The sequence below is a fragment of the Tribolium madens genome, unplaced genomic scaffold (genome assembly GCF_015345945.1).
Source record: "Tribolium madens isolate multiple individuals breed KSU strain unplaced genomic scaffold, Tmad_KSU_1.1 Scaffold_2;HRSCAF=44;Tcas5.2_LGX, whole genome shotgun sequence".
Classification (NCBI taxonomy): domain Eukaryota; kingdom Metazoa; phylum Arthropoda; class Insecta; order Coleoptera; family Tenebrionidae; genus Tribolium; species Tribolium madens.
Window position 1 is genome coordinate 7,213,114 of NW_025400995.1, and position 24,906 is coordinate 7,238,019.

The following is a 24,906-nucleotide window of genomic DNA, read 5'->3' on the forward strand; positions in this document are numbered from 1 at the left end:
TAGATTTTTTGGCCAAATAAGCAAATTTTTGTTGTTTTACTTGCTTTGTAATAATAAACGAGCAATTTTTGAAAAAACTAGTAATTAGTTAAAGAAGGTGAGAAAAAAAGCTGGAGACAATTTTACGCCATTTATAGGTTGAAATTCTCAACATCTCAACAAATTATGTTATCTTTATAGATACAAATAAATAAGGCTGCCTAACAATTAAGTGGAGTGTGAGATAAGCCGAATTTACTTTTCTCCGAATCTGAATTTCATATTTTGGTAATTGCGCGCGCATTAGTTTAATCTCGGACCCAGTAATGTTTTTGAAATTTAAAACCGAAAAAATACTTATTTAGCACCTAAAAATTAAAATTAAGTACTCAAAATGTCTTGCCTAATAAAATTGTATTGGCTTTTTGGCTTTTCGTATATAACTTGCTGCAATAGTAATGTTTTTTGAAAATGAGGCGTAGTTTGAAGTACACCAGGCATTGGCTATTGTAGAACACCGCCATTACTTTAGTTGTGTCGAGTTGGTAGTTTATTTTCTTCGTTATTGCCACAAATACTTCTCCAAATAAGGTTAGTGGTACTCACATTAGTAATGTTTATAAATATATTGTTCACAAAATTGAAATTAGTGTCTATATTTATGTACTTTCTGAAATTTTGGACGCAATAAGTCAACAGTAAACGGCGTGTTTTCGTTAAGTAAATGAAATCTATTTTCATTGTCACGGTTTTAAAATAGTCTAATTTGATATTGTAGTTTACAATTTCTGACGAATAATTATTGTATAAGTATGATTGGTATAATTTTTTATTATTTTTTTGAGTTTGCAAATATGGTGGAAGGGGTAGGGTAGCCGTTTAAACTTTCACCCTCAAAGTACCGCCAAGTACATTACGTAAACGCTTTAAAATATTACAATCCGTATTTCGATTCAATTTTCAAGTACTTTGCGTTTTTACTTTGGAAAACATTGAAAAACGTGTCAATATTATCAATGATTGAAGCTAATCAATCATGTTACAGATGGGAACTCGTGTTTTTGTTGGTGGTCTCACATACAGGGTGAGAGAACGGGACATTGAGAAGTTTTTTAGAAAATATGGACGTATTAAGGAAGTTGCGATGAAGAACGGATTTGCGTTTGTGGTAAGTTTTCGATTTCTTATGGTCGAAGTCGCTCAACTTTCTAAATTTTTTTACAGGAATTTGATGACTATAGAGATGCAGATGATGCTGTTTATGAGTTAAATGGCAAGGAGCTGCTTGGGGAGCGGTATATTTTTATTTTGATGTATTGCGAAAATATTGACGAGCTATTTACAGAGTTTCTGTTGAGAGGGCCCGCGGTACTCCCAGAGGTTGTGATCAATGGCGTGGTAGCGGTGGACGTGGATACGGCCCCCCGAGAGGACGTAGTAGGGATAAGTAAGTTTTTTATTCCTTAAATATTTTGGCCTTTTGGAAATGAAAAAATAAGTCAAAATTTTCAAAATTAAATTTTTGTATTTTGGTGTTGCTGAATTCTGATACTAGTATCTTTTTTATAGCCGTGAACCTGACATGCGGTCACATGATAGGTAAATATAATTATTGACTTTGTATTATGTAAAGTTAATTAAAGAAATGATGATAAACATCTTTCGGGTCTGATTATAGTTTGATGTCAACTTTCCCAAATTACTGAAAAAATTATAAATAAATAAAAAAATGTACATTGAAATTTGATACTAGAAATTGAAGTTTATATTTTGTTTAAAGGTATGGTCCACCAACTAGAACAGAGTATCGACTGATTGTGGAAAATTTGTCAAGCAGAGTGAGCTGGCAGGTAACTTGATTTAAAATTTATTATAAAAAAGAGAATTTTCTATGCATGTTGAATTGAAAATTATTTTGGTGAGGGTCCTTAAATCCTTATTAGATTCCTATCATTTGAAACCATGAGGGTTGGCATAAACCAAGTAGAGGCCAGTGATCGAATGAGGGTAACTCGTCTACTATGGTTTATTTCCATGACGGTTGCGTTTCCATCTCTGGGGCAAAGCGGTTGAGAGAACGGCCAGTGTAACCACATATTGAGCAAATCCGTGCGAGGTGTATCCCTTTCCGTCTACAATCTCCTATTTGCGATGATGGTAGATGATGAAATATGTTCCAAAATGAAGGCAAACATTTCATCTGTCAAGATCAAACGAGATATTCCATTATGACTGCGAGAGCGTCTCCAGAAGACTCTCAAATTTCAAAAACAAAGCGATTTAAAATAGAACCTTTCCACTCCTATCCAATTTTTGTATTTTCTTTTTCAAGTATTTTCAGTTTTCAATCAAAACCCTTATTAAGTATGTCATATGAATATGTAAAATAAAGTACTTTTTTGTAAAGAGCACCCATTCCCTTGGAGTGTGAGGTATCTCTAGGCTCGCTCAATCAATGCTCAATCAATGTGGTAAACCCATGTGATCGAGTGGCAGTCATGTGTATTTCCGCCGTTCCATTGGTACTGTTCTGGTTTCTCGTGCACAAATGCCTCAGGTAATGCCCTAGCATGACGCGCAGTTATGTGATTCACACTTGGTTACATTTTGTCTGGTATGTTTGTATGCACTGTGTGTTTGTTATTTTTAAATGTTACACAATTTGTTAAAGTAAATGTTTTATCAATTTCCCATCACAGGACGGACAAATGCTACCGCTTCCCTTTTAGGTGACAACGAATCAACCTCGGGACGGCTACAACCAGGCGAAAATTTTGGGGTCTTATATTTAAAACCACGTTGTTTTTTTTTGATGTTGATTGGGGTTTTCTTTTTGTGATTTATACACCTCACCGCTCATACACAAAAATCACAAAAAGGACGTGTGGATGTGTGCTAGTTATTTTAAGCTGACAAAATGTAACAAAGTATTTTAAAATAAACGACTCACTTAGATTTACAATGAAAATTTCTATTTTTAAGTTTCGGATTTTACCTTTGTCGAAGTCAGGTAATTTTTTCTTTACAAAATTCCAGTCTTGTTTACAAATTTTTAATAAAGTTTATTTTTTCTTCTGTGGTAGGACCTTAAAGATTACATGCGTCAAGCTGGTGAAGTTACTTACGCAGACGCTCATAAGCAACGGAGGAATGAAGGGTAAGTACAACAGTTATTATATTGTAGTGGTTTAGTACGTTTTGAACCAATAATACTTTTTTTTTGTATAAAACAATTAGTATTTAATATTGGTTGTGCCGTCATTTGGTGTATAGGTGGTTTATTGAAGTTTTTTTTTAATGTTTCTTACACTGTACATGGTGTTAACATGATGCTTATACCATCTTTCGGGGCTGAGTCCAAGTGAATGATACCCTTTTTTTAACTGATATATTACACTTTTGAACTAAAAAATGTTGTGATTGAAGTAATGTCGGGTGTACATTTTTCTTTTCATTAATTACAGAGTGGTTGAGTTTGCTTCCTATTCCGATATGAAGAATGCAATTGATAAGTTGGACGACACTGAATTGAATGGTCGTCGAATTCGCTTGGTTGAAGATAGACGTCGCGGTAGTAGAAGATCAAGATCATCTAGTAGTCGCAGCCGTTCTCGTTCCAGATCTCCACGACGCCGTTCTCGTTCTAGGTCTAGGTAAAACGTACTGTTGTACGATTGATTTATTTGTTTTAACCGGTGTTTAACTTGGTAGAAGCCGTTCACATCGTTCAAGTCGTTCGAAATCAAGGGATCGTTCAAAGAGCAAATCAGCTGCACATTCAAAATCGCGTTCTCGTTCTAAGTCAAAAGAAGCTTCAAAATCCAGATCGCGATCGAGGTCTCACAGTAAGAGATCTAAGTCTAGGTCGTGTTCAAAAGAGAACGGGGCTAAGAATAGATCACGTTCTAGGTCTATGAGTAAGGAAGGAAGCAAATCTAGGAGTCAGTCGCCAACCAAAGAAAACTCGCCTGAAAAACATGATTAATATATAGCTGTTTTTTGAAGTGTCATTTTTGCCGGCCTTGGATTTAAAATTTCCTATTTTGTAGCGCGGCAAATCTGATTATAGGATTATAGCTAACTAGTTTTAAGATATAATTTTGATAATAATTGTCTCAGTCTTTGACGTTAAGTTGATTTAGCATGGACCAGAGGTTTTGCTAATAGAAGGCTGGTTTTGGGTCCAGTTAGTCAGCATATTCTATAATTACCGAAATCAGCTGATGTAAACATAATGTTTGCATATAAATGTCTGATGTGTTTTGTAATATAAAAAGAAATGTTTAAAATGTAATCTAACTGATTTATATAACCTTATTTTTAGTAGGATCATGGCTGTAGAAGTATGTCTAAAAAAATCTTATCATGTTATTTATGCCACAAAAATCTTTTTAGTGTCTCATTAATAGGCCTAAGGGACACAACTTTCTAATTAAATTGTGGCATAAATATCAGTTTAATTGCGTACACGCGTACACACTAGAATTTTTTACATTTATTTTTTTATAGTATATCGTGGTTTTAGTGATTACTTTAAGTCAAATTTACTCTTATATCCTAAAACACTACATCACATGGGTAATGTAGGGTAAAAACGCTAGAGACTTGTCCAGTTCTATATTTTTTTATGTTTTTAGCTTTGTGGTGTAGTGTTTGTTGACATTTGGATTGTTAATTTTTTGTCTTTATTTTTTTTTAATTTTGTTTCATTGTTAGTGTCAACACTATATGTAATTGTAATCAATAATTTAATAAATAGAACGTAACTTCAGTAGATGAACTGTTTTTATTGTTACACCTTTACCTACCTCAGCATTTTATGTGACAAATAATAATGTTGTAGTTACAGAAAACATATTCGTCATGGAATCTTACGTGGCTTTGAAGTTCATACAAACACTGAATTGGCTTGAACGCGTGGTGATTTACTGTACTCGTAGAAAAGAAAGATAGGATGTGTATAAAGTCTTTATTTAAAATTTAAATGTAAAATATACATACACACACAGATCATTGTTAAAATACATTTGGGATGTATATAAAAAATTACCGGTTGGACGTTGAAAACTCTACAGGAATGTAAAGTTTCGCTTTCCGCTTAACAAAGAATAACATACATTATATAAGATCTATATATGTTACATATAAAAAATATATAAAATTAGTTACATAAGTAATATGTATAAAGTTAAAAAAATGCATATTTTAAATATACAAATAATCGGTCAGGTACTAAAAAACAATTAGGGAATATAAAATTTGAGCATTTTGTCAGAATTCCGCGATTTAGATTTGTTTGATAAAGAATTAGTCGTGATACATGTTCACCTGTTAATATATAAAATATGAATATATTGCTGCTTTAGTAAAATATGTTTGTTTATTATTTCTAAGTTTGGCACATAAAATGGACTGTATGAGGTTAATTTCTCCCTCACAATGTATGATTTTGGTAAATTTAGTTATTGTAAATGGCATAATTCTTTTGGACATCATTGGAAAATAGCACCTTAAAAAAACCCACGTTGTAACAACATTCATTTACCAAAGCAAAACAATCTTAATTCGTCAATCTATAAATCGTCGTCGCCTATTCCTTCAAATGCATGATTTTCAATAAATTCTTTCCCTGTCTTAAATGATACACTTGAAAATTTCTCTTGGAGTTTCTTAATTGAAAAAGACTCTTGGTATTTTTGAGCAGAACCGTCATCCTATAATACAAAGATTAATACAGCAACATTAAACCACTTAACAACCCACCCTTGAATTTGAATTGACATCATCTAATGAGATTAAGTGGCAAGACCCATCCCTCTTCATATAAGACCAATTCCCTTTGTTCATTGGCGGTTGCTTCTTCTGAACGCCATTCTTCTTCATTAACAACTCATCAACTAACGACTGGAGACACACAGACATCAAAATTGCTTGTTCACTTGACACAGTAATCCATTGTAACTTATCCTTGGACATCAAGTATTCAAAAGAGAGCTCCAGGCCAGAATTCACATTTGCATGACTATTTGCTGCCATATCTTGTTTATTCTGCAAAACCACAGTTGTAAAAAAATCAAGAAACAAGGGAAAAATTACATGTGTTGCTGTGATCCGCCAACATCTCATTCTAGTGACTTTGAAAGACCCTTCTTTGACAAATTGCCCACTGCCAACTAATCTCATACTCAGTTCTTGATCACCTATCGCAATAAGGACTTTGGTTTGAGGCTTTGGAAAATCACAGTAGCATGGCGTAAATTGCATAAAACCATAATATTTCAACGTTCGCGCTAGTTCAATGTATTCCCGTTTTGCTAATCTTGATTGGAGATTTGCCAGTTGCGATTTTATGTCTCTAGTGCAACATATCCACCCTTTTTCTACATCACTAACTACTTGGACGTATAGGAGATTCAACGCAACAGGATCTGTCATGAGTTCTTGATCATAATTACAATCCCAGTAGCTACAAAACAATATTATCAAAGTGGCAACAATTTCGTTGTAAATACCTCTTCCTTATCACAATTTTATTTGAATCTCTGACAGTCTTGTGAGTCATGTATGGTGACTCGAAGTTGAGGAGTTTTCTGAGTACGACTAAGTCGCCGTTGTTATCTTTCTTGATAAGATACAAGGAAAAATATTGCAAGTACTGTAGGGGGAGATTAATTTGTTTAAATACTTTCATGAGTACTTGTTCAGTGCGATCAAATGTTGATACAGTGAGAGAAATTTGATAATTATTACTAGTGTACACTTCTAAATTAACTTCTTGTCTTTTTTCACATGTCGTTTCTTGCTGTGCTGAAAGCAGAAATCCTACCAGGAGTTCAGAAGAAACCAGCTTTGGATCTTGCCCCACTAAAACTTCGGTTATAATTTCAATAAATTTATTTGAGAGAGTCACCTGTTTGGATGTATTTTTCTAGCAATGCACGTCTATCCTCTAACTGACCCCCTGTTAATGGCAGCAACTTTTTTGGAGGGAATGGTGGAAGATTATCGTTACTAAATTCTTTTTTTAATTGCTCATGTAAATTATGCAGTTGCTTGTAACGCACAGTACAGTGAAAAACACCGTTGATGTGGATATTATAACCCTAAAATTAGATTATTTATTCATTCAGATCAAATTTCCTATAAACATACAATGTAGGTTGACCCATTTCCTTCGTTTAATTCTTGAGTGTCAGGAATTGAAAAATGCATTTTTATTAAATTAGGCACAACGTAACAAAACACACAAAACTATAAATTAAAAACATAACAAACAAATACTATAAATTAGACAAAATCATTACAAATATACACGATTTTTCTTCGTTTACTAAAATTGACGGTCCACCATAACCTGACAGCTAACGTTACTTGACGTTTCAGTCTACCAACTACCAATCCAAATTCCAGTGCAACAAAAACCCCAACTTTTTAAAAATGAAATACTTCATTATTTCTTTAAATAATTTATTTTTGTTTTATTACAAACAGTTTTTAGATAGCCCAAATAAGTTTAAAATACTTGTAATCAATTTACTAACTAACATTTTTTCTTGATGTTAGGTTCAAAGAGACGGTGTTACTAAAATAGTATCTGAAGTAATAGTACTTAATTTTTTTTTTCAATTTATTTATAAGTTTGGTTTAAAACGTTTGAAACTCTTATTAAAAATGAGCCTCTATATTAAATAAGTTTAGAAAATTACTTTCAAATATAAGTATGTATATTGGGTTGCCTATCGTGGGACGTATCATGTATTTTCTTCCAGTTTCATAAAATAGATTTTATATTTCTAAAAAAACTTAAATAAAAGCAAGTACAAAACAAATTTTAATTACAAATGTGTTTTTTTATATATTACATAAAAATAACTTAAAACTTTATGTCATCAAGACAATTTACTTTGGCCTTCAGGTTGCATTTAAAGTAGGTAAATAGTTATTTAATATGAACAATAACGACATAGTAGAACGATGGCGAGTGTTTTGTAAAAATACTTATATTTTTATTTAAAAAATAAAATAGCTATTTATGCTGTTGGTAAATTTATCAGCTTTAATTTTTTTATGTATAACATTTTTAATTACGTACTGATGTAGATTAAGATTTGTAAAAATTAAAAAAAGTTCAACTTGTGACAACTTATATTTTGAGAAGGAAGTTGGCCATAAAGTTTTAGTTGATAATTATAAAATCAAATTTTAAGAAAGAGTATTTTTTTATGTTAATTTGTTAAGACGTTGCGGTTTGAGCTTGTTACATATTTCAGGACGGGTGGATTGTGTAGTAACAGTCTTTGGGATTATAAAATAAGTTGGTTTGATAACAAAGTTGACAAGAAACTTAGCGGTTAAAATTCGGAAGTTTGAAGGTAATTTAAATAGGATTATAAATGAAAAAAAATCCAAGTTTGATGCTTGCTAATATAATTTATTCTGCTTATAGATACGTATAGTTACATACAAATATTACATATAAAATAATTTGCTACTATTATAGGTGGTAATGAATATAATTCAGACCCCACACAAGGTGTTTGCTAGTATTGTCAGTATTTCTTACATCACAGAATACCTAATGGATTGAGAGTTAGATATGATTGGAGACAAAAGGGCATTACAGCATAATACAGATACAAACATGCACTGATGAGAATGTTCATAATGATGCTATTAAAAATACATACACTTACTTATAATTAATTAAAGACGGCATTTATGTCGGTAAAACGTTGGCCCTTGGTTTTTCCAACATAAATACATCTTTTTGTTTGAATTTAGTTTGATTTAATGTTTTTATATTGAATGAAATTGACGAAAATTTATTGTCACTGCAGATCAGCTCGACTAATTCTAAACATTTAAATTGCACTTTAAATAATTAGAAGTAGTTTAAATAGACGTATCAGAATATTTCAGAATTCAAAAAATAAAATTTTGTTATTGTCGAATTCATCACATTATTTTAATTAAACATTCCGTCAAGAGCCAATTCTATACATATCTTACGTGAAAATTTACACTTGGATTTATTTGGAAATTGAAATTTCGTAACCGGTATGTTTTGTACTTGGCTTTAATTATCATAAATTGATGTAAATTTTAACGTAAGTAGACGCGGTGATAAACTATTGCATAACTTTGCCTGTGCAGATGCTGCATTCTTAAACTACGGGTCTAGTTAATTCTAATATATTAGGGAAGACTTTGTTTATGTATATATCAACATTAATACTGAAAGTGCTATTAGGCCTTAATTTGAAATACTTGGCTGCCATTTTGATGTTATTATGATACCTCAATTGCAAAATCATTAGATATGTCGTACCAGTGATATTCTTCGTTATTTGATTGTTTCGAAAAGAATTTCTGTGATATGTCCCTATCCGGCTTGTAACTACTGTTGATATAATATGACTAAGGTGACCAACCGTTCTGATTTTACTTGCTTACTGTCTCGTTCTGTTATACCTCCCGATTTTACTACGAACAGATCCAAATGTCCTGATTTTTAGATTTAGTATTTGACGCGAAAATGGAACGTCACTTAACTTGTAAACGACATTTGGTCCTCTGAAAAACTCAATTAAAATACTCAAATCACTCATAATGAACAAATTAAATTTTGGTTAAACTTTTATAAAAGTTTTGAAATTGTTTGCAGAGGACGAAGGCGTGAATACCAAAAAAATGTTCGTTTTTTATGTAAAAAATTTACACCGTACATTATTTTATTTTTTGTTTGGTGTCTTAAAATAAAATGATTAGTTATATTAATGTCTTGCTTTTAAATTTTATAAAGTTGGTCACCTTATACAGTACGACCGTGATATGATTTAGTCATATGCATCATTACCGAACCGTTCCTTTTTTCCTGGTTGGGTGTTTCAAGATTAGCCAACAATACCTACTGTTTCTAACAATTTTTGTTGTTTTTTTAATATAAAAAGCATTATTATAGTATCTGACGTGACAGTGTTATAAATCACCTCATATTTTTCATCCCCAACATCTGAATATCTTTAAATAACGGGCTCATAACATAAACTCATTTGAATCAGAATAAGCGAATATCGTTGATGAAAAATATCAGGCCAACATCATGATAATAAATGGTACTAATTACAAATGTCATGGCGTTTTACTAACAAGAGGATGCAAGAATGATAAAAACAATCGTAATATTATAGCGTGATTGAATTATGGATCATACCAGCCTCACATGATCACATAATAATAATAGAAAAATAAATTAGTATTTCTTGTACGAAGATTTTTATCAAAATAGCATCCAAAATTCCTGGCCTTGCCGAAAAATTTATTTAAAAATCAGTCCACATCCTAAAAGACTATAAAACATTTATATCTTAGAGTTCAACAATAAGTTTTTCGCATTTATTTTACAGATCTCTCCATAGTCTTATTTTTTTACACCTAGTTTCTAATAAACCTTCTAGATATTTTGTATACGATTATTTGTAATAGCACGTCAAAGTTCAATCTCAAATATAAAGCATACAAGCTGTATGGAGTATATGATGGATAAAACATTAAATCAATATGGACTTTCCGACGACCACTAACGCACTTTTACAGCATCAATCCGTCAAAATCGTCCTGAAAAACACAACTACTTGTAATTCAAGCAAGACATCCTTCTTGAGATTCAGTAATTAATTAAAAAAGCGCCGACATCGCGATTTATTTCCATACTTAATACCCCGGCGGCGACGTCAACAACGTCATTTTAATTAAAAGTGACTTGCACTGGCTAATTAAGTCCAATAATGACATAACGCGATAAACTTAATTGAATTACCTAAACACACCCTTTTATGCTAGAAGATAGGAAATGTAGACTCATTTCGTATACTTACGACGTTAAATGAACTGGTGTCAAAGAGTGAAGAGCTCTGGGCTCTAGGCCTATCTCTCGAATAGCCATAATCTTGGATAAAACGTGTGTCGTCAGGGTCTTGGCGGGATGATGGGGCCAACAAATCTGGGAAAGCTAAAATTCCACCGCGACCCATATAGCTATCGCGCTGCTGATCCTCCCTTCCGTCAATGTCGTAATTGTAGTTAATATCACGATAGTTTCTGTTAACAAAATTGTATTAACCAAACCTAACAAAAACAGAACACATACAGAATACATTGTTTTCAGCTGAACGACCTAACTTTACTTTGCCACCCATCACATCATTACAAAAGGATGATATTTCACACAGATAAATCCAATAAATCATCGACTACACCCTAAACCCAAATTCTGACAAATTTACGAAATACTACTTTAACTTTTTTAGACAACTGATATGATTAATTTATTAAAACTAGAACTTGTTCTACAACAATGGCAAATAAAAGTTGAAAGGGTTAACAATGCAGAGCTGGAAAATAAATAGTGACAGTCTGAACAAATCTACTAATCAGTGTTTTAATTGTGTAAGTTATTCTGTCTGAGTGTTTCTCCTCGTAAAATCCGTTAACCGCTTTTGAAGTATGAATCTAATCGAATTAAAAAGCCGCAGTAAATTAGGAAGCGTCTGGGTTGCGATCTTATCGATCCATCTAATAACTAAGATGAGTACAAGTTTCTCTCACATAATTAATTTAACCCAATCCTAATTATTAATTTACAGAGACTACGTTTATTTTCAGGAGAAGCTATAATCGTGTTAATATATTTAGGAGAAAACCAGGAAATGGCGAATTACGTTCGAGTTTCCTCTCTAGTTCAAAACGAGATATTTAAAACACTTTAAATGCTAATCGACTTAATAAAAAGAAAAGATATGATTGTAATTTATGAGGCGACACGCACTTATCTCGGCAATATTGCAAGGCAACAAGTGAAGACAAAAAAGGCAGTTTTGTGTTTTCATATTACTTTGACTGCAGCAATCATCTTTCACAAGAAAATGTGATTTTTCTTACATCAAACGCAGACGACGCCGGATTTTCGGTGACATATTATTTTGCGTATAAATATTGTCTAAATTTGGGCTAAATTGGATGGGATAAAATGTCTGCTACTACGGTTAACTCATAAATTAGGTTCTTGTTTTGTAGCTGCTTGTATAGTCACATTATATGACTTTAACAATAATTGAAATTCTTTATAGTAATTTAATTAAAAGATAATAATTAAATCTGGGGCAAGAACGGTGGAATTCAGGAGATTGAGTGGCGTGTAATAAATCGGTATAAGATTAGTGGGAGCGTTTGTAAAGTCGACACGTAAACAATAAATTCTACAATGGACGTAATGAGGGCTGAAGGGTTAGTTCTGTTACCAGGGAATTCTCGATTTTTCCGTGTTTCACTTTTATTTCCTATAGTTGATAAGTTAGTCTGCGTTAGAGTTTTGAGGAGAATTCCGCCTTTGAGGTGAACCGTGTATCGGGAGGTTATTATTGAAATATTAAATTTACTCCTGGTCCATATTTCAGGATCACTAGTCTTTAAACTTCAAAAGAATATTTTAAGTTGGGACTTAAAGATGATATTTTTGTGTCTTTTTATCGAAAATTCTCTAAGCGCGTAAGGATAAACAAGATCGATCAAAGCGTGAAAAATAAATGAATTTTCGGTTTCACTGATTTGAATAATTTCCCCACAATCTGGTTTCCATTATTATTATAGATTAGAAGTTTGGAATGTAACTACAAAGAATTTCTCACTTACGCTTGATTCCTGTGACTTCCACTTCCTGCAAACTCTTTCAGAGCTGCAGCACGAGCTGCTGCTTCTTCCGCCATCCTCTGTTCCTGCAGTTCTCGAGCGCGTTCCGTTCTAATTAGCTCCTGCAACAATAAACCAAGTGCCCAAGTTCTGTTCTTCAAAATTTGCGTTATTTTTATCACAGGTATTAGAACTATAAATTCTTTAGTTTCATCGTGCGGAACGGCTTACTTAAAATTCTACAATTTTAAAGTTATTTTCAGCAGCGACGGTCATTGAATTTTGATTAAAAACATTTGCATGCAATGTATGCAACGTTCTATCGCATTAAGATCAAATAATTTCATTAATATGGCGGTTCAGAATAATAGACAATATGGATTATGGACAGATGAGCAAACATTTTAGGGGAATATCACTTAGAATTAATATCTTTAATAACGACGAACTGAAAAAATATACACGAAAAAGAATTAAAAACACCTACAAGCTTCTTTTTTGGAATATCTACATAAAAGGATGTAATTATGTATTATGTAATTACGTAATTATTAATTAGTGTCCATAGAACTCTAAGGGCCGGTTTTTCAATAGTTGGTTAACCTCTAGTTGGAAATTTTTGCAAGTTAACCAATCAAAATGCTGCATTTTTAGTTTAACTAGAGGTTTAACTTTAACCAACGATTGAAAAACCGGCCATTAGAAATCAAATAATTTTAAGCTAATGTACAAATAGCAAAAATTAAGTTAAAGACAAATTATTTTGTTTCGAATAATAAGTAGTAGCCGCAAGTTGATAATAATAAGCTTTCTTTGAGAATAGGATAAGCTCTTCATTAATCTGTTTTGCATTGGTTCATATCTGTTTTCTTTTATTTCAGTTAATGTTAGTGCAAGACTCTGTCAAGTAAATGTAGAAATAAAAAGAGTAAAATTTATATTTGTTTATGTCAAAATTTATTAATTGTGACTTTTATTTAAATTATTTAAAATATATTTGATCACTTCTAGTTAAAAGATTGTATAACTAAAAACCATGAAAATTATGGCAATAGATAGATTAAAAACTTTTTTTTCAATTTGTGAAGACTTATTATTGAGAGTTTACGTTAAAATAGATTGATTTCCATTAAAAAAAATAAAAGTTTATTTTATTAGAGCTAAACAAGCAACTGAAAAAAGTTGTTAACTACATTATTAAATTCTACGTAAAAAAGTGCCTGTATAATGTGTTTATTTCAAATCTGTGTCTTCAATAATAACGAAGATATGAATATTTTTTTAGATTTCGCGAAAATGTCAATTTTTGTCTATAAGTCGAACACAAAAGACGGTAGCGGGATGCAGTTTTAACCAATATTATTTCCTCAAAAAATGGGCCCCAGAATGTATTACTCGTTTTTGGCTAAACCTCTTAGTTTCGGAGATTCCCTATTCGGACATCCAAAATGAAACACCCTGTACATTGCATATCATTAGCATTCGACATTTTGCCTACTAGTTAGTTAAATTAATAAGCACTTTCAAAAATCTCAACATAAATTCCGATATTAACGCGTGATGTTTGTTTATATTAAGCGTTATGATCTCATTAGTTGCAAAGCGTTCTGATTATTTTGTTCATTACTCTAATTAAGTGTTGGTTGCTCTTTACTCTCGATCTGAATACGTTTGCGGATAAAATAGTATTTTTTAATCAGAGTGAAAATTAGTTTCTGTGGGTCAGCGGAATTATTAAATAAACGTTTAATTTCGCCACATAAACTATTACTTTGACTCCTAATAACATAATGTGCTATTGTGTTGTTTAACAGGTTGCAGAATTTTGGTCGCAGGATGTTGGCATTTGTAAAATCGGCAGGTGTTTACACCTGCGTCAGATGTCAGATTGCTGTTAGTATAACATCTGCGCCGTTAGGGCTGTCCGGGAGTGAACTGACATGTCGGTTTTCAGCACTTATTATTCTTTATCAAAAGCAAGCAGCAATACACCTTAGACAGGGTCCATACTCAGTTTTTACCTGCGTTGAAGGGTTGGGTCAGTAAGGGTAATAAATTGTAATAAAAGTAAAAGATCAATTCCCTAATATTTTTATCCCTTGAATTTGTGTTGCCCCAGAAATTTCTTAGAAAGCTAAATATTGTTTTGACTTTTAGATTAAAAAAAAATCTAATCATAATTATTTTATCTACCTGTTAGGTTGTACAAATTAAAAAGGTCACAGGTTGCATTTTCAATGGAAATTAAATTTTTGTATGGTGTAACAAGACAAATAATTTCGTAAATTAAAATTTTTACAATCGGAAATATTACAAATTTATGCAATTGTGGACACGAAATTTTGGACACGCTTTAGTGTCATTATGATTGACGTTTGGATTTAAAATTTGAAAGTTTTAGTTGAAATTTATTTCAATAATGTCAGCAGTTGCAGTACGTTTTTTTTTAAGTTATTATTTTTTATTATTATTTTGATTTATTGTCATTTTTATTTAGCTGTCAGCATGAAAAATACAAAAAATTAAAAAAAAAGTTGCACATAGTCAGTTTTACATTTTATGTCAACAGAATAACAAATCGTCCAAAATTCCGTGTCCGTACATCTAACTATCAAATTTACAATGCGCACTATAAAATTCATATTCTTTGGAGGAGATTTTTTTTAGATAGGTTTTTTTAGTTTAAAAGTGTCCTTGTATTCCATTGCAATTTTTTGCCATTGACCACATTTATGGTTACCACTAACCGTAGAAAAGTGCAAAGTTTTCATTTATAGTTCCAAAAAGTGTATGTCTTATGTATAAAAAAAGATTATGATAGGGCGAATCATTTTTTTATGAAGAACAACGATAAATTGAATAACAAAAACAATCTGTCCAATGATTTTTTTTCATAGTTGCCCCGGTAAAAACTATTTGTTTTAGACTTCTGGCGAGCAATTGTTTAAAAGTAATGAACTTTTTTGTATACGCTCTGTTTGTTGGACCCAATAAAATAGTATGAAAAATAGTTATTTTAGGTACTCAATACCCAACAAGAATATAGTTTTTTATACAGTGTTTTATTAGATGGTATTTATTGAATTTGTTAAGAATTAATATTTTGTAATAAATACCAAAACCCTAAAACGAATCTTTAGGTCTACCGTTAGATATGATGACTTTTACTTTTTACATCAATTACAATATCTCAAAAACGAAACACTTTTTCAAAAAAATACCAACGCATCAGCCTATAGAATATTCTTTTAAATTATCTTACAAAAACCAAGATTGATTACTTGAAAAATGACTGAGTAAAGTTGTTTTCAAGTTCAGCATTTATGCATTTTTGTTCTTTTTTTAAAGGGATTACTTTTTTTTTAAATCTCAACGTATCGGCCTGTAGATTTAAAAAACCTTCACTTTGATGTATAATACTTGAAATTCTGTTGTATATTAAGAGAGTAATTTTGTTTTCAATATACTAATGTCTCGAATCGTTGGTCGCGAACACCCTTAATACTTGAGTTGGGTGAAGAGCCTGGAATGGGTGCGTGAGGGATTCGCAGAACTCACCTTTAGATGCTGGAAACTTCCGCTTTGTGGAGTAAGGCCTAGAGAAGGTAGATGACCTCCCCCTGACAACCTGAATGCCGTTATCCGTCGTCTTGGTTCTGTTTGTCGTTGAACCGTTCCATACATTTTGGCTACCTCCTCGAAAGCTCTGGTTCTTTCGGCCAAATCTTGGATACGCAGTAGTGGGGCCTTGTGAACCACGCGTCCATAAATTGGCCGTCCTCTGTGACGTCCCATTCGCATCCTGCAACGAAAATCAATGATGCAAATCGTGGACGTTTATTAAAACCCATTAAACCTTTTATCTAACGAACGAGCGGTTATTCACCTCGCCTAATCGACAGGGTGTCACAAGTTTTCTCTGTCGTCATTTAGGAAGGCAATACATTAAGAGATTTGAAAAATTTATCAAATGTAGGCGGGAATGAGTGATTACATGGCTTTCATGTAACCACTAACGAAATAACATTAAGTGTCGTTCTTTAAAATCAATAAACAGGACATTATAAGATTGCGACATCGTTTATCGTTCTGCCATCCGTTCTAATTAATCGTCCTCTCGGTAAAAATGTGTCTCCTTTAACGATCACGCGCTTCTTTTATTTTTTCTTAATTACCTTCGCAAAGACTTGCTTTTATTCTCTTGAGTTGTAAAGTAAACTAAAGAAATTTGAGTTAGACTCGATTATCCTATTATTCGAGACGAGATAAAACCCTCATTAATAGAGTGGATCTGTCAGTGTGTCGCTAAATAATGGTAATCAATGTAAACTCCAATTACAATAAGTTACTTTAAACCTGGGAGCAGAATCCGGAAGTTAAGCTTCCTAAAACTGATAGGGTATTGAGTGGTCACGGATAGTTAATATCCGGTTCATCTTAAGATCTATATTTCCTCTGACAGATTGTATCAGTTAGTTCGAAAGTAGAGTATGTAAAGGGAAGAGCGAAAAACGAGTAGGTTTCCATCGATCTGTTATTGGATCGTTCTACAAAACCGGAATCAAACCAGTTTATATCGCATAGAAGTGAGGATACGGATATGACACGTACTTACTCCGAAATTTATTCGGACGCAGCTATGCGTCAAAAAACTCAAATGTATTTGTTTCGTTTGTGGAGTTATTTCAAACTTGCTTTGCTGAAAATAGTTGGGAATAGGAACATTGTGTCAAATGAGCAGCCAAAGTTGTTAATATATAACTTGAGCGATAACTTGTTGAACAACTATTGAAATAACTTCTCGTCGAATATTACATCTATAACTTCCACAAGTTCCAAGTTTAGAATGAATTATAATAAATTTGAGAAACACTCAGGGACTCAGGTATAAACGGCTTGGACCGGGAACCATAAATTTCGATGACTAAATAATATCCCAATCTAGACTAGATAAATAAATTTATTTGATGCGAATTTGTGTTGCTGGGAAATGGCTTGCTGTATTTTGCCTCTTTTAAATAACCAATTTACGATTTAATATATGCAAATTTGCAGTTTTTATTCAGCACTTCATCATGACTATCTTGTACTCACGTTTGATGTATGGTAGCAATTTTGAAGGAATTTGTTTCATCATGTTGTTTCCAATTTTTACGATGAAACTGTTCGATAAAACTGCCCGACGTTACAAGTACGTACAATTTATATAAGTAGAAAATAGTAATAATTGTTGAACACAACGATTTATTTTTACATCTTGGAAGTACGGAAACGTATTTATGGTTTCTTTTTAATACAGCTTCATATTATTCTTTTTTAGTAATTTAAATATCATGCCAACAATACGTTATTTTTTAATGAGGTATAAAATAATTTTGGGAAGCACAATAGAAGAATAACAAAATGTTATTTGGTTGTATTTAAAGAAAATATTTTCTTGGTTTCAAGTACAAATAAAAAGAATTTTTCCATTTATTCAAATCCAGTCAGCTTTCAATGTTTACACAAAATTCGCGTTTTTATAGATAACTGAAATTTTTAATAAAACTGCTTATTTTAAATAAAATTCTTTTAAAAGCAAAAACACATTTCAACACTAACACAGCAATTTCAGTCATCGTTTTAATAAAACGAGTTTATCGTAGTTATATGAAAAAATTAATAAACAAAATCAGATAAACACTATTTTTGCATCAGTTTTTTAAAGAGTAAACGAATGAAAATTTAATTTCGTGTCGGGCGAATTTATTACATTTTCAGTAAAGGCTTCATTAAAGTTTGTTTACAAATATGTTAAAGCACATTATAAAAATTTAGAAATAAATGAATGAATGAATTTTTTAATTTTAAATGGAGTGTCAAGCGCTGAAAACAAATACTATCTTTTAACTTAATTATTTTTGTTATTTGCTTTGTTCTGCACTTGTTATTATTTATGAAGAAACTTTAATTTGATTTATGCATTCACATTACCGCTGCTTTTATTTGACTTTTTCTTGTTATTTATTTAATATAATTTTTCTTTCTTTCTTAAGCTGCTGCATTGCAGGTGCAGCGAGTCACGAACTTCCAGTATCTCGTTCGAGTAAAATGAATTAAGCTCGAAATAGATGGTGTTTTTATAATTATATTTTTCAAAAATGTAATTTTGTGAATATATTTAAAATGGCAATACGTGGAGTTTGAGCGTTATCTAAATTAATGAAAAAGGCAAACAAGTCTATACAAAATGTCTAAATGAGTGAAGTCTGCTCAGATAACGCGGCTTTGTAATTTAAACTTTCTGTATAAAAATTAACTGTTTATTTGTTTTACGACCGTGTTCTTGTATTAGGTTGCATTAATAATTTTAAAAATTATATTTAGTTTAGGCAATGCACTTTGTTTTTTGGTAATGATTAACTAAATAGAACACTTAGGTCAATGATATTTTTACGTTTTTGGTCGCAAAACATATGAGCTTTAAACGGATTATTACCATTTACATCTAATAATGTGTTTTACGTTAAAAATATATTTAACTATTGTTCAGGGATTTATTAATTATTATTTGACTACACACAAACTAGAGATTTATTTCAACTTAATACAAAGCCAAACTGCATTAATTAAATTCAATTACCACAATGATTTTGATATGGTATTTAATTGATAATATGTAATATTTATCTTACTACAGTTACATCGACCTCTGATTAAATGTTTTGATTAATGCTTAACATAAGTTGTTTTGTTTATCTATTAATATAGCAGCAAAATTGCCTAATAATTTTAAGGAAATGTGTTTAAATAATTTTAGTACATATTTTTTTAATTTGTATTTTTTTGTATACCAATTTTAAATATTCCAAAGTTTGGGAGACATTAAATAAGGGAGACTCATGAGTGAAAATGTGTATACTGCAATTTCCGTCCAGAACCATGAACTGGTTTTTTATGATTTGTTTTAAGCTGGCTGTAAAGTATTTTCAACTCGTTGCTTTCAGCAACTTGTTGCAAATTCGTTTAAAGATCGCTACTTGTAACAGTGCAATGTGGCAAATTGGACAAATTGTAATAAAGTGACCTCAAAGAATTAACATTAGTGTTTTATATTTTTAATGTGCATAAAGTTACTAGCCATAATTCTGTTGACTGAAAGTGTGTGTGAAAATAAGTTTCTGTGTATTGTATAATTTCATATTAAAAAAAAAAAAATTAAAGTTATATTGTAAAAATTTGAAGAATTGTCAATTATTGATTGTTTGCTGTTGGTCTTAGTGAGTTGTAAAGCCGTAAAAGGCGAGATGAAAAAAGTGGAATCTAGTCGTAAAACCGCGTATAAACCTGTTGTAAATGGTAAGTGGCAAAAATCGTGAAAGTAATAAAGTATAGTCTTTTATTAGGGTTGTATTCGCTTACCCCCCCATGCTTCTCGAAGTAGCGTAATAAGGTTCCCAAACGTTATCGGAAAAGGGGTCTCTATACATGGGTATTTCATTGGTAATCTCAGCAGCTCTCGACTGACGTTTAGAAAACCTCCACATCGCCATCAGCTCCTCGCAGCTGGGCTCTGCACCCGCCCCATTTTTGCCCGAGACAACTTCACTTGATCCTCTGTATTCTTTAGTTCTAGGCAGCGCGAACGCTGATGTGCTTCCAAACCAGACCCACCAAATAAATACGCTCGTCGCTAATGAACTTATGTGCATCTGAAATAACCAAAGTGATAACGCCGACATCAAACATTCGCACACCGCATTCACATTAAATCCATTTACTAGGATGCTCAACAGGATTAGCCAAAGAGGTTCGAACGCTACCACACGCGCGTTATACGCGATTTGCCTTGTAAACATACAATTTCAAAAACAATTTACAAATTACTTCATAATTATGCTGCTACAAACAATAACCGGGGATAACACGCACAACTCGCACATGCTACACCAACTTAAACAATCTCGCTGCTAGACCAAACGGTCTACGAACTATGTCGTCTACGATAAACTACAAGCAAAACCACAAACAACGAAAAATCGACCTACAAATTCTGACAAGTTAATTTAGGGTAAAACAAAATTTGAAACTTTTAACATTTACAGTCGATATTTGCAATTTAACCTTGCAAAATATTAGGAGTATTATTCAAAGCTGCAATTTCTTTACAAGCTGTTGTCTCAAAAGAACCGTTTCTCGAGCTTATTTGTTTATTCATCTTACTACAATAAATTTTTATAGAAAAACAAAATTGCTTTTGTTTTTAAATGTTCCAGACAATTTTTTATTTGAGAAAGTTTTTATATAAAAAGTGTTTGTAAAGTTTTAGGTTTTATATGAACTTTAAACTGGGTCTGTTTTCACTTTACTGAGTTTATTGCATCTTAAAAAGTAAACAGTAGTTAAGTACGTTAATAAAAAGTTATCAAAGAGAAATGTAATAACTTCTTTTGTAATTTCAAAAATTTGTTTTGATTTAAAACCGCCGCAATTTCAAAATAATTAAAATAATGTAATTGTGGAGATTACGTCTCTGGGTCCGCTATTGGATTTTCAAGACTCTTAAGAATTCAAATGTAATTTGAAAGAGAGTTGGGGATTGTTAGGAGTAACACAAATTTGCGTGAAATTACATAATCTGGAAAAGTCCAAAATAACTTTTATAATAATTTGTTTAAGTTGCCAAAAACTGCGGAATTAATTTCAAGACAAACGAACAGCTGGTACGTTTTGATAATGGAAGTTTATGAGGCAAAGTTTTGGCTTGTGGTGAGGTTAACGGTTCAACTAGAAAAAAATAATGTCGATTTAAATTTGATTTGGTAAATAGTGAATCTGGCAGAAAAGAATTTCTGTCTTGGAATTAAATATTAACTCTTTGACAGTTGAGCGTGGGAGGTGTTTTTTTCTTATGAAATCGAAAATTTTATGAAGCCGATATTGGTTTTAAATCTATGAAGAGTTAAGTTTGGCAATGAAATATTGCCGAAGTTGTTATAGAAGAAACGAGTTTTTCTGTCAACTTTATGCTCGGTTATAATAGAAGTTCAGTGACGTGTGTTTCAGGAAGTCTTAGATCCTTTAATATTTCGTTTGCTGTTCATATTTTGAGCAATCGATCTCCGTGATATGAGTCCATTAAAGTTGTAATAAAGTAGATGGTTATAACGTTTCTGCTAGTTTTAGCAAAAGTAAGTATCTTTGTTATACCAGATTTCTAGTATAACCGCAAACACTGTTCGAGAATTTGTACACGGGTCGAAATTTTTGTTTATTAATTAATCTCACGCACCAGCTGCTCTTATTTGGCCTGTCGTGTTTAATTTTCCTTGAATTCTGGTTTTCTGTTATTTTTTATTTGGTCTCGTAACATCATAGCAGCTGCTCGAACTGATTGGGTTTTCCACGAAGCTATGATTGATTGCGTTTACACAGGCACATACATGCTAGATTATCGGATTTAGACAGATAAAAGGTCAAAAAATTTTAATACCTTTCAACCGTAATAACGTTTTTAATTTAATTTAATTTTTTTTTAGAAAATCATACAAATATTTTTTGAATAATTAAAAAAATATGTAAACACCTTCGCACATCTCGAGCACAAATCTCGTTGTCCCCTTGCTTCTACAAACATGTACAATAATCGATGTTCAACCTCTAAGCACAATCTTCAATCAATTTGTATACTGCTAAGGAAAAATTTTCATCTTCGATAAATTCCTTACAATATCGCCTACTACAATACGTAATATTACACTTTTAAAATCTACTTCTAGCGTCAAATTGAAGCTCGTTGACGTGAAAGTATTGGACGCAAAATTTTTCACGATGACAGCTTTTATAAAGATACAAATACCCTTTCACACTTCACAGGAACTAGGGAATTAGTTCCAAATGTGAATATCAAATCTGACCCAAAAAATTTCTATGCGTTTGCTTTTTACACCGCTTTTAAATAATTTCCTATGTGCCAATAAAATTCTTCTACGAGCACACGTACCAATCATAAATATACGTTTCTGCAGTTTCTAAAAAAGAAACACACTTAAACAAAAACTAGATGATGATATTACAAAGTGAACATAAGGGATTCTAAAAAATGCAGTTTGATGAGTTTCAATAACATTTTTTTAAAACATATATTTTCAATTTTGGTTTTATATTGTATTTTTAATCACATAAATTAATAGCATTCTGTTTTATTTAATTAGTTAAAATAAATAATTAAATAAATATGTGTTGATTCATCCTATAATGATTCTTTTTTCAAATAAATTGGAATAAAACTCGAAATCATTAAATTTTTAAGCATGTCAAAGCTTTAAGCTTTTTTAACAAGAAGTCTTATTCTTTGTTATGTTTTACATCATTAACAAAAGTTTTTAAACAAGACATTTTTTGAAGTAATTTTTTAGTTTATTGTTTTGTATCAACGATTCAATAAACAAGGTTTGAAGTTAAAAACAAATTAATTACTATTTTTTACGTTTTGGTGTAAAGTTGTAAAAGATATTTTTTAATAAAAAATACATATGTGCGAAAATGGTGGAGGCGCCAGGATACTAAACACAGTAACAAATTATTTATTGTTATATTTGTTTTAATATTAACATGTAGATACAAAAAATCGCTACTAGGCATAAAAAAATGTAACAAAAACAATTTAATAATTTAGCAACGCAGCTAAATATTTATTGAAAAAAAAACAAAAATTGTTTTTTCGGATAATAAAAAAAGTACAATTTTTATTGTTTAAGCTTGTAATCAATTATAATTGTGAAAGTAGAGCTAGAATGAATGAAGTATTCGAATTTTTTGTCACATTGTGTTGAACATGCGGTCAACAAAGCTGAAAAGAGACAAAGAGTTTAAAAATAGTGAAAGTGGCGAGTTGCGTGAAAAATGCGACAATCAGGCAAGTTTATAAATTTTTTGGTATTTACCTTGTAATGTTGTACCCCTCGAGTGCGGTGCTATGGTGCAGTGCGTTGTATTATCTTACAAACTACTGTGCGAGTTAACAAGTGCAATAGTGAAAACAAGTCATTTTGTAATTATTGAAAATTTTGTGAAAAATCTGTCATTTTTTGTATTATATTGTGGTGTGTAAAGTTGTGTAAGTGCCGTTGCTTTTATCAGGTGCAGGTGTGCGATGCCATTCTCTGGTCAGTGCGAATACGTACACAGTGATATGTTCTAGTCGCAAGTTACGTCTGCATGTCAGGCAGGATGGCGCAAGACTAACATGAAACGGGTACGGGGTTGCGCTGGCAGGGCAGCTGCTCCTGGGCAAATGTTCCGCGCTCTCTTTTCTTCACCGTCTCTCTCGCCGCCGCCCCCAAACTTCCTCGCCCCCACGCCTAGCTGCTGCTTCCAAAGACCTTCCGGAGGCTCCGGTCTTCGACACCATCTACTCTACATCCTCCACCGATGCAAACACCACCCCATCTCTAAAGCCACCACACGTGCGACGCTCATTTGCAAACACTACGTCGTAAATAATTCCTCAAATTAAAAGGATCACGAAAATTTGGCAAACACCTCTTATCCTAATCTGCCAAGCTTTTCGGTTCCTTACACAGCGAGAATCTATTTATTTATATCTGGACCAAAATCCAACCAAAAAAACACCACATTTCTCAGGCGTATGCGCAAACTTTTAAACTTACACAACACAACGACCAAAAAATCTTTTGCGATACCAATTCTAAAACATCTTTTGCACAAGTTGTGTTTTTTAAACTGGCATTTTTGGCAATCTGAAGGTTAAGATTTATTTTTGTTATTAACGGTTTAAACATATTTAAACAAATAATTGTTTATTAAAAATTGTAATTTTTTTAATTAGTTGAATTAACAAATATAATTGAACTATGTAATTAATTTAAGAAGAATGGTGGAGGCGCCGGGATATTAAATAGTTTTTTTTAGTTTTTTTCAAGTTGGTCTAAAGCTTTTGTGTTTTGTTTAAGTAATATGCGATCTATCAGTTAAAGATTTTGTGTATAGAATTGAAACATATCGGCAACGGGTTATATGAAACATACGTTTTCGAAACTAATATTGACCCAAAGCTTTAGATCCCTCTGTTTAAAGAACAGGATAGAATTGTGAAAAAGTATAATTATTAAATACAGGGTGTGTCGGAACTGGCGCCCCAGAGAAAATTTTTAAGTAAGATAAGATACCAGGAACATGTAAAATATGATTAAAAAATTCTATCACTCAAAAAATTTTGGCACTTATTTTTTCACCTTT

General features: G+C 31.9%; 3 protein-coding genes across 8 annotated transcripts in view; 1 reads left to right on the forward strand and 2 right to left on the reverse strand.

The window, feature by feature from the left end:
* The first annotated feature begins 460 nt into the window (after positions 1-460).
* Positions 461-4,753, forward strand: LOC123006678 (serine-arginine protein 55-like). Of its 2 annotated transcripts, XM_044401346.1 has the most exons (9): positions 461-570; positions 1,025-1,147; positions 1,204-1,274; positions 1,325-1,426; positions 1,549-1,578; positions 1,760-1,829; positions 3,063-3,136; positions 3,444-3,632; positions 3,691-4,753. In XM_044401346.1, the coding sequence occupies exons 2-9, from the start codon at positions 1,025-1,027 to the stop codon at positions 3,962-3,964; spliced, it is 933 nt and encodes a 310-aa protein (XP_044257281.1). In that variant the 5' UTR covers positions 461-570; the 3' UTR covers positions 3,965-4,753. The 2 variants fall into 2 exon arrangements, with proteins under 2 accessions (XP_044257281.1, XP_044257282.1); XM_044401347.1 differs by lacking the exon at positions 1,549-1,578.
* A 181-nt stretch (positions 4,754-4,934) lies between these two features.
* LOC123006677 (sorting nexin-17) lies at positions 4,935-7,362 on the reverse strand. Its single transcript, XM_044401345.1, has 7 exons — positions 7,284-7,362; positions 7,132-7,230; positions 6,890-7,082; positions 6,492-6,843; positions 6,076-6,445; positions 5,743-6,027; positions 4,935-5,693 (listed from the first exon to the last, which is right to left on the reverse strand). Exons 2-7 carry the CDS (start codon positions 7,189-7,191, stop codon positions 5,553-5,555), a joined length of 1,401 nt encoding a protein of 466 aa, XP_044257280.1. The 5' UTR covers positions 7,192-7,230; positions 7,284-7,362; the 3' UTR covers positions 4,935-5,552.
* A 1,036-nt stretch (positions 7,363-8,398) lies between these two features.
* Positions 8,399-24,906, reverse strand: part of LOC123006126 — a 35,479-nt gene continuing 18,971 nt past the window's right edge. For 2 of the 5 annotated variants that reach the window (XM_044400339.1, XM_044400337.1), the window contains 5 exons: positions 20,068-20,357; positions 16,225-16,468; positions 12,670-12,788; positions 10,857-11,079; positions 8,399-10,596 (listed from right to left, as the gene is read on the reverse strand). In XM_044400339.1, coding sequence (XP_044256274.1) covers positions 10,570-10,596; positions 10,857-11,079; positions 12,670-12,788; positions 16,225-16,468; positions 20,068-20,357 — 903 coding nt within the window. In that variant the 3' untranslated portion in view covers positions 8,399-10,569. Of the gene's footprint in view, positions 10,597-10,856; positions 11,080-12,669; positions 12,789-16,224; positions 16,469-20,067; positions 20,358-20,411; positions 20,460-23,591; positions 23,883-24,906 lie in introns of those variants that run through there. The other 3 variants (XM_044400338.1, XM_044400340.1, XM_044400341.1) reach the window with 3 other exon arrangements.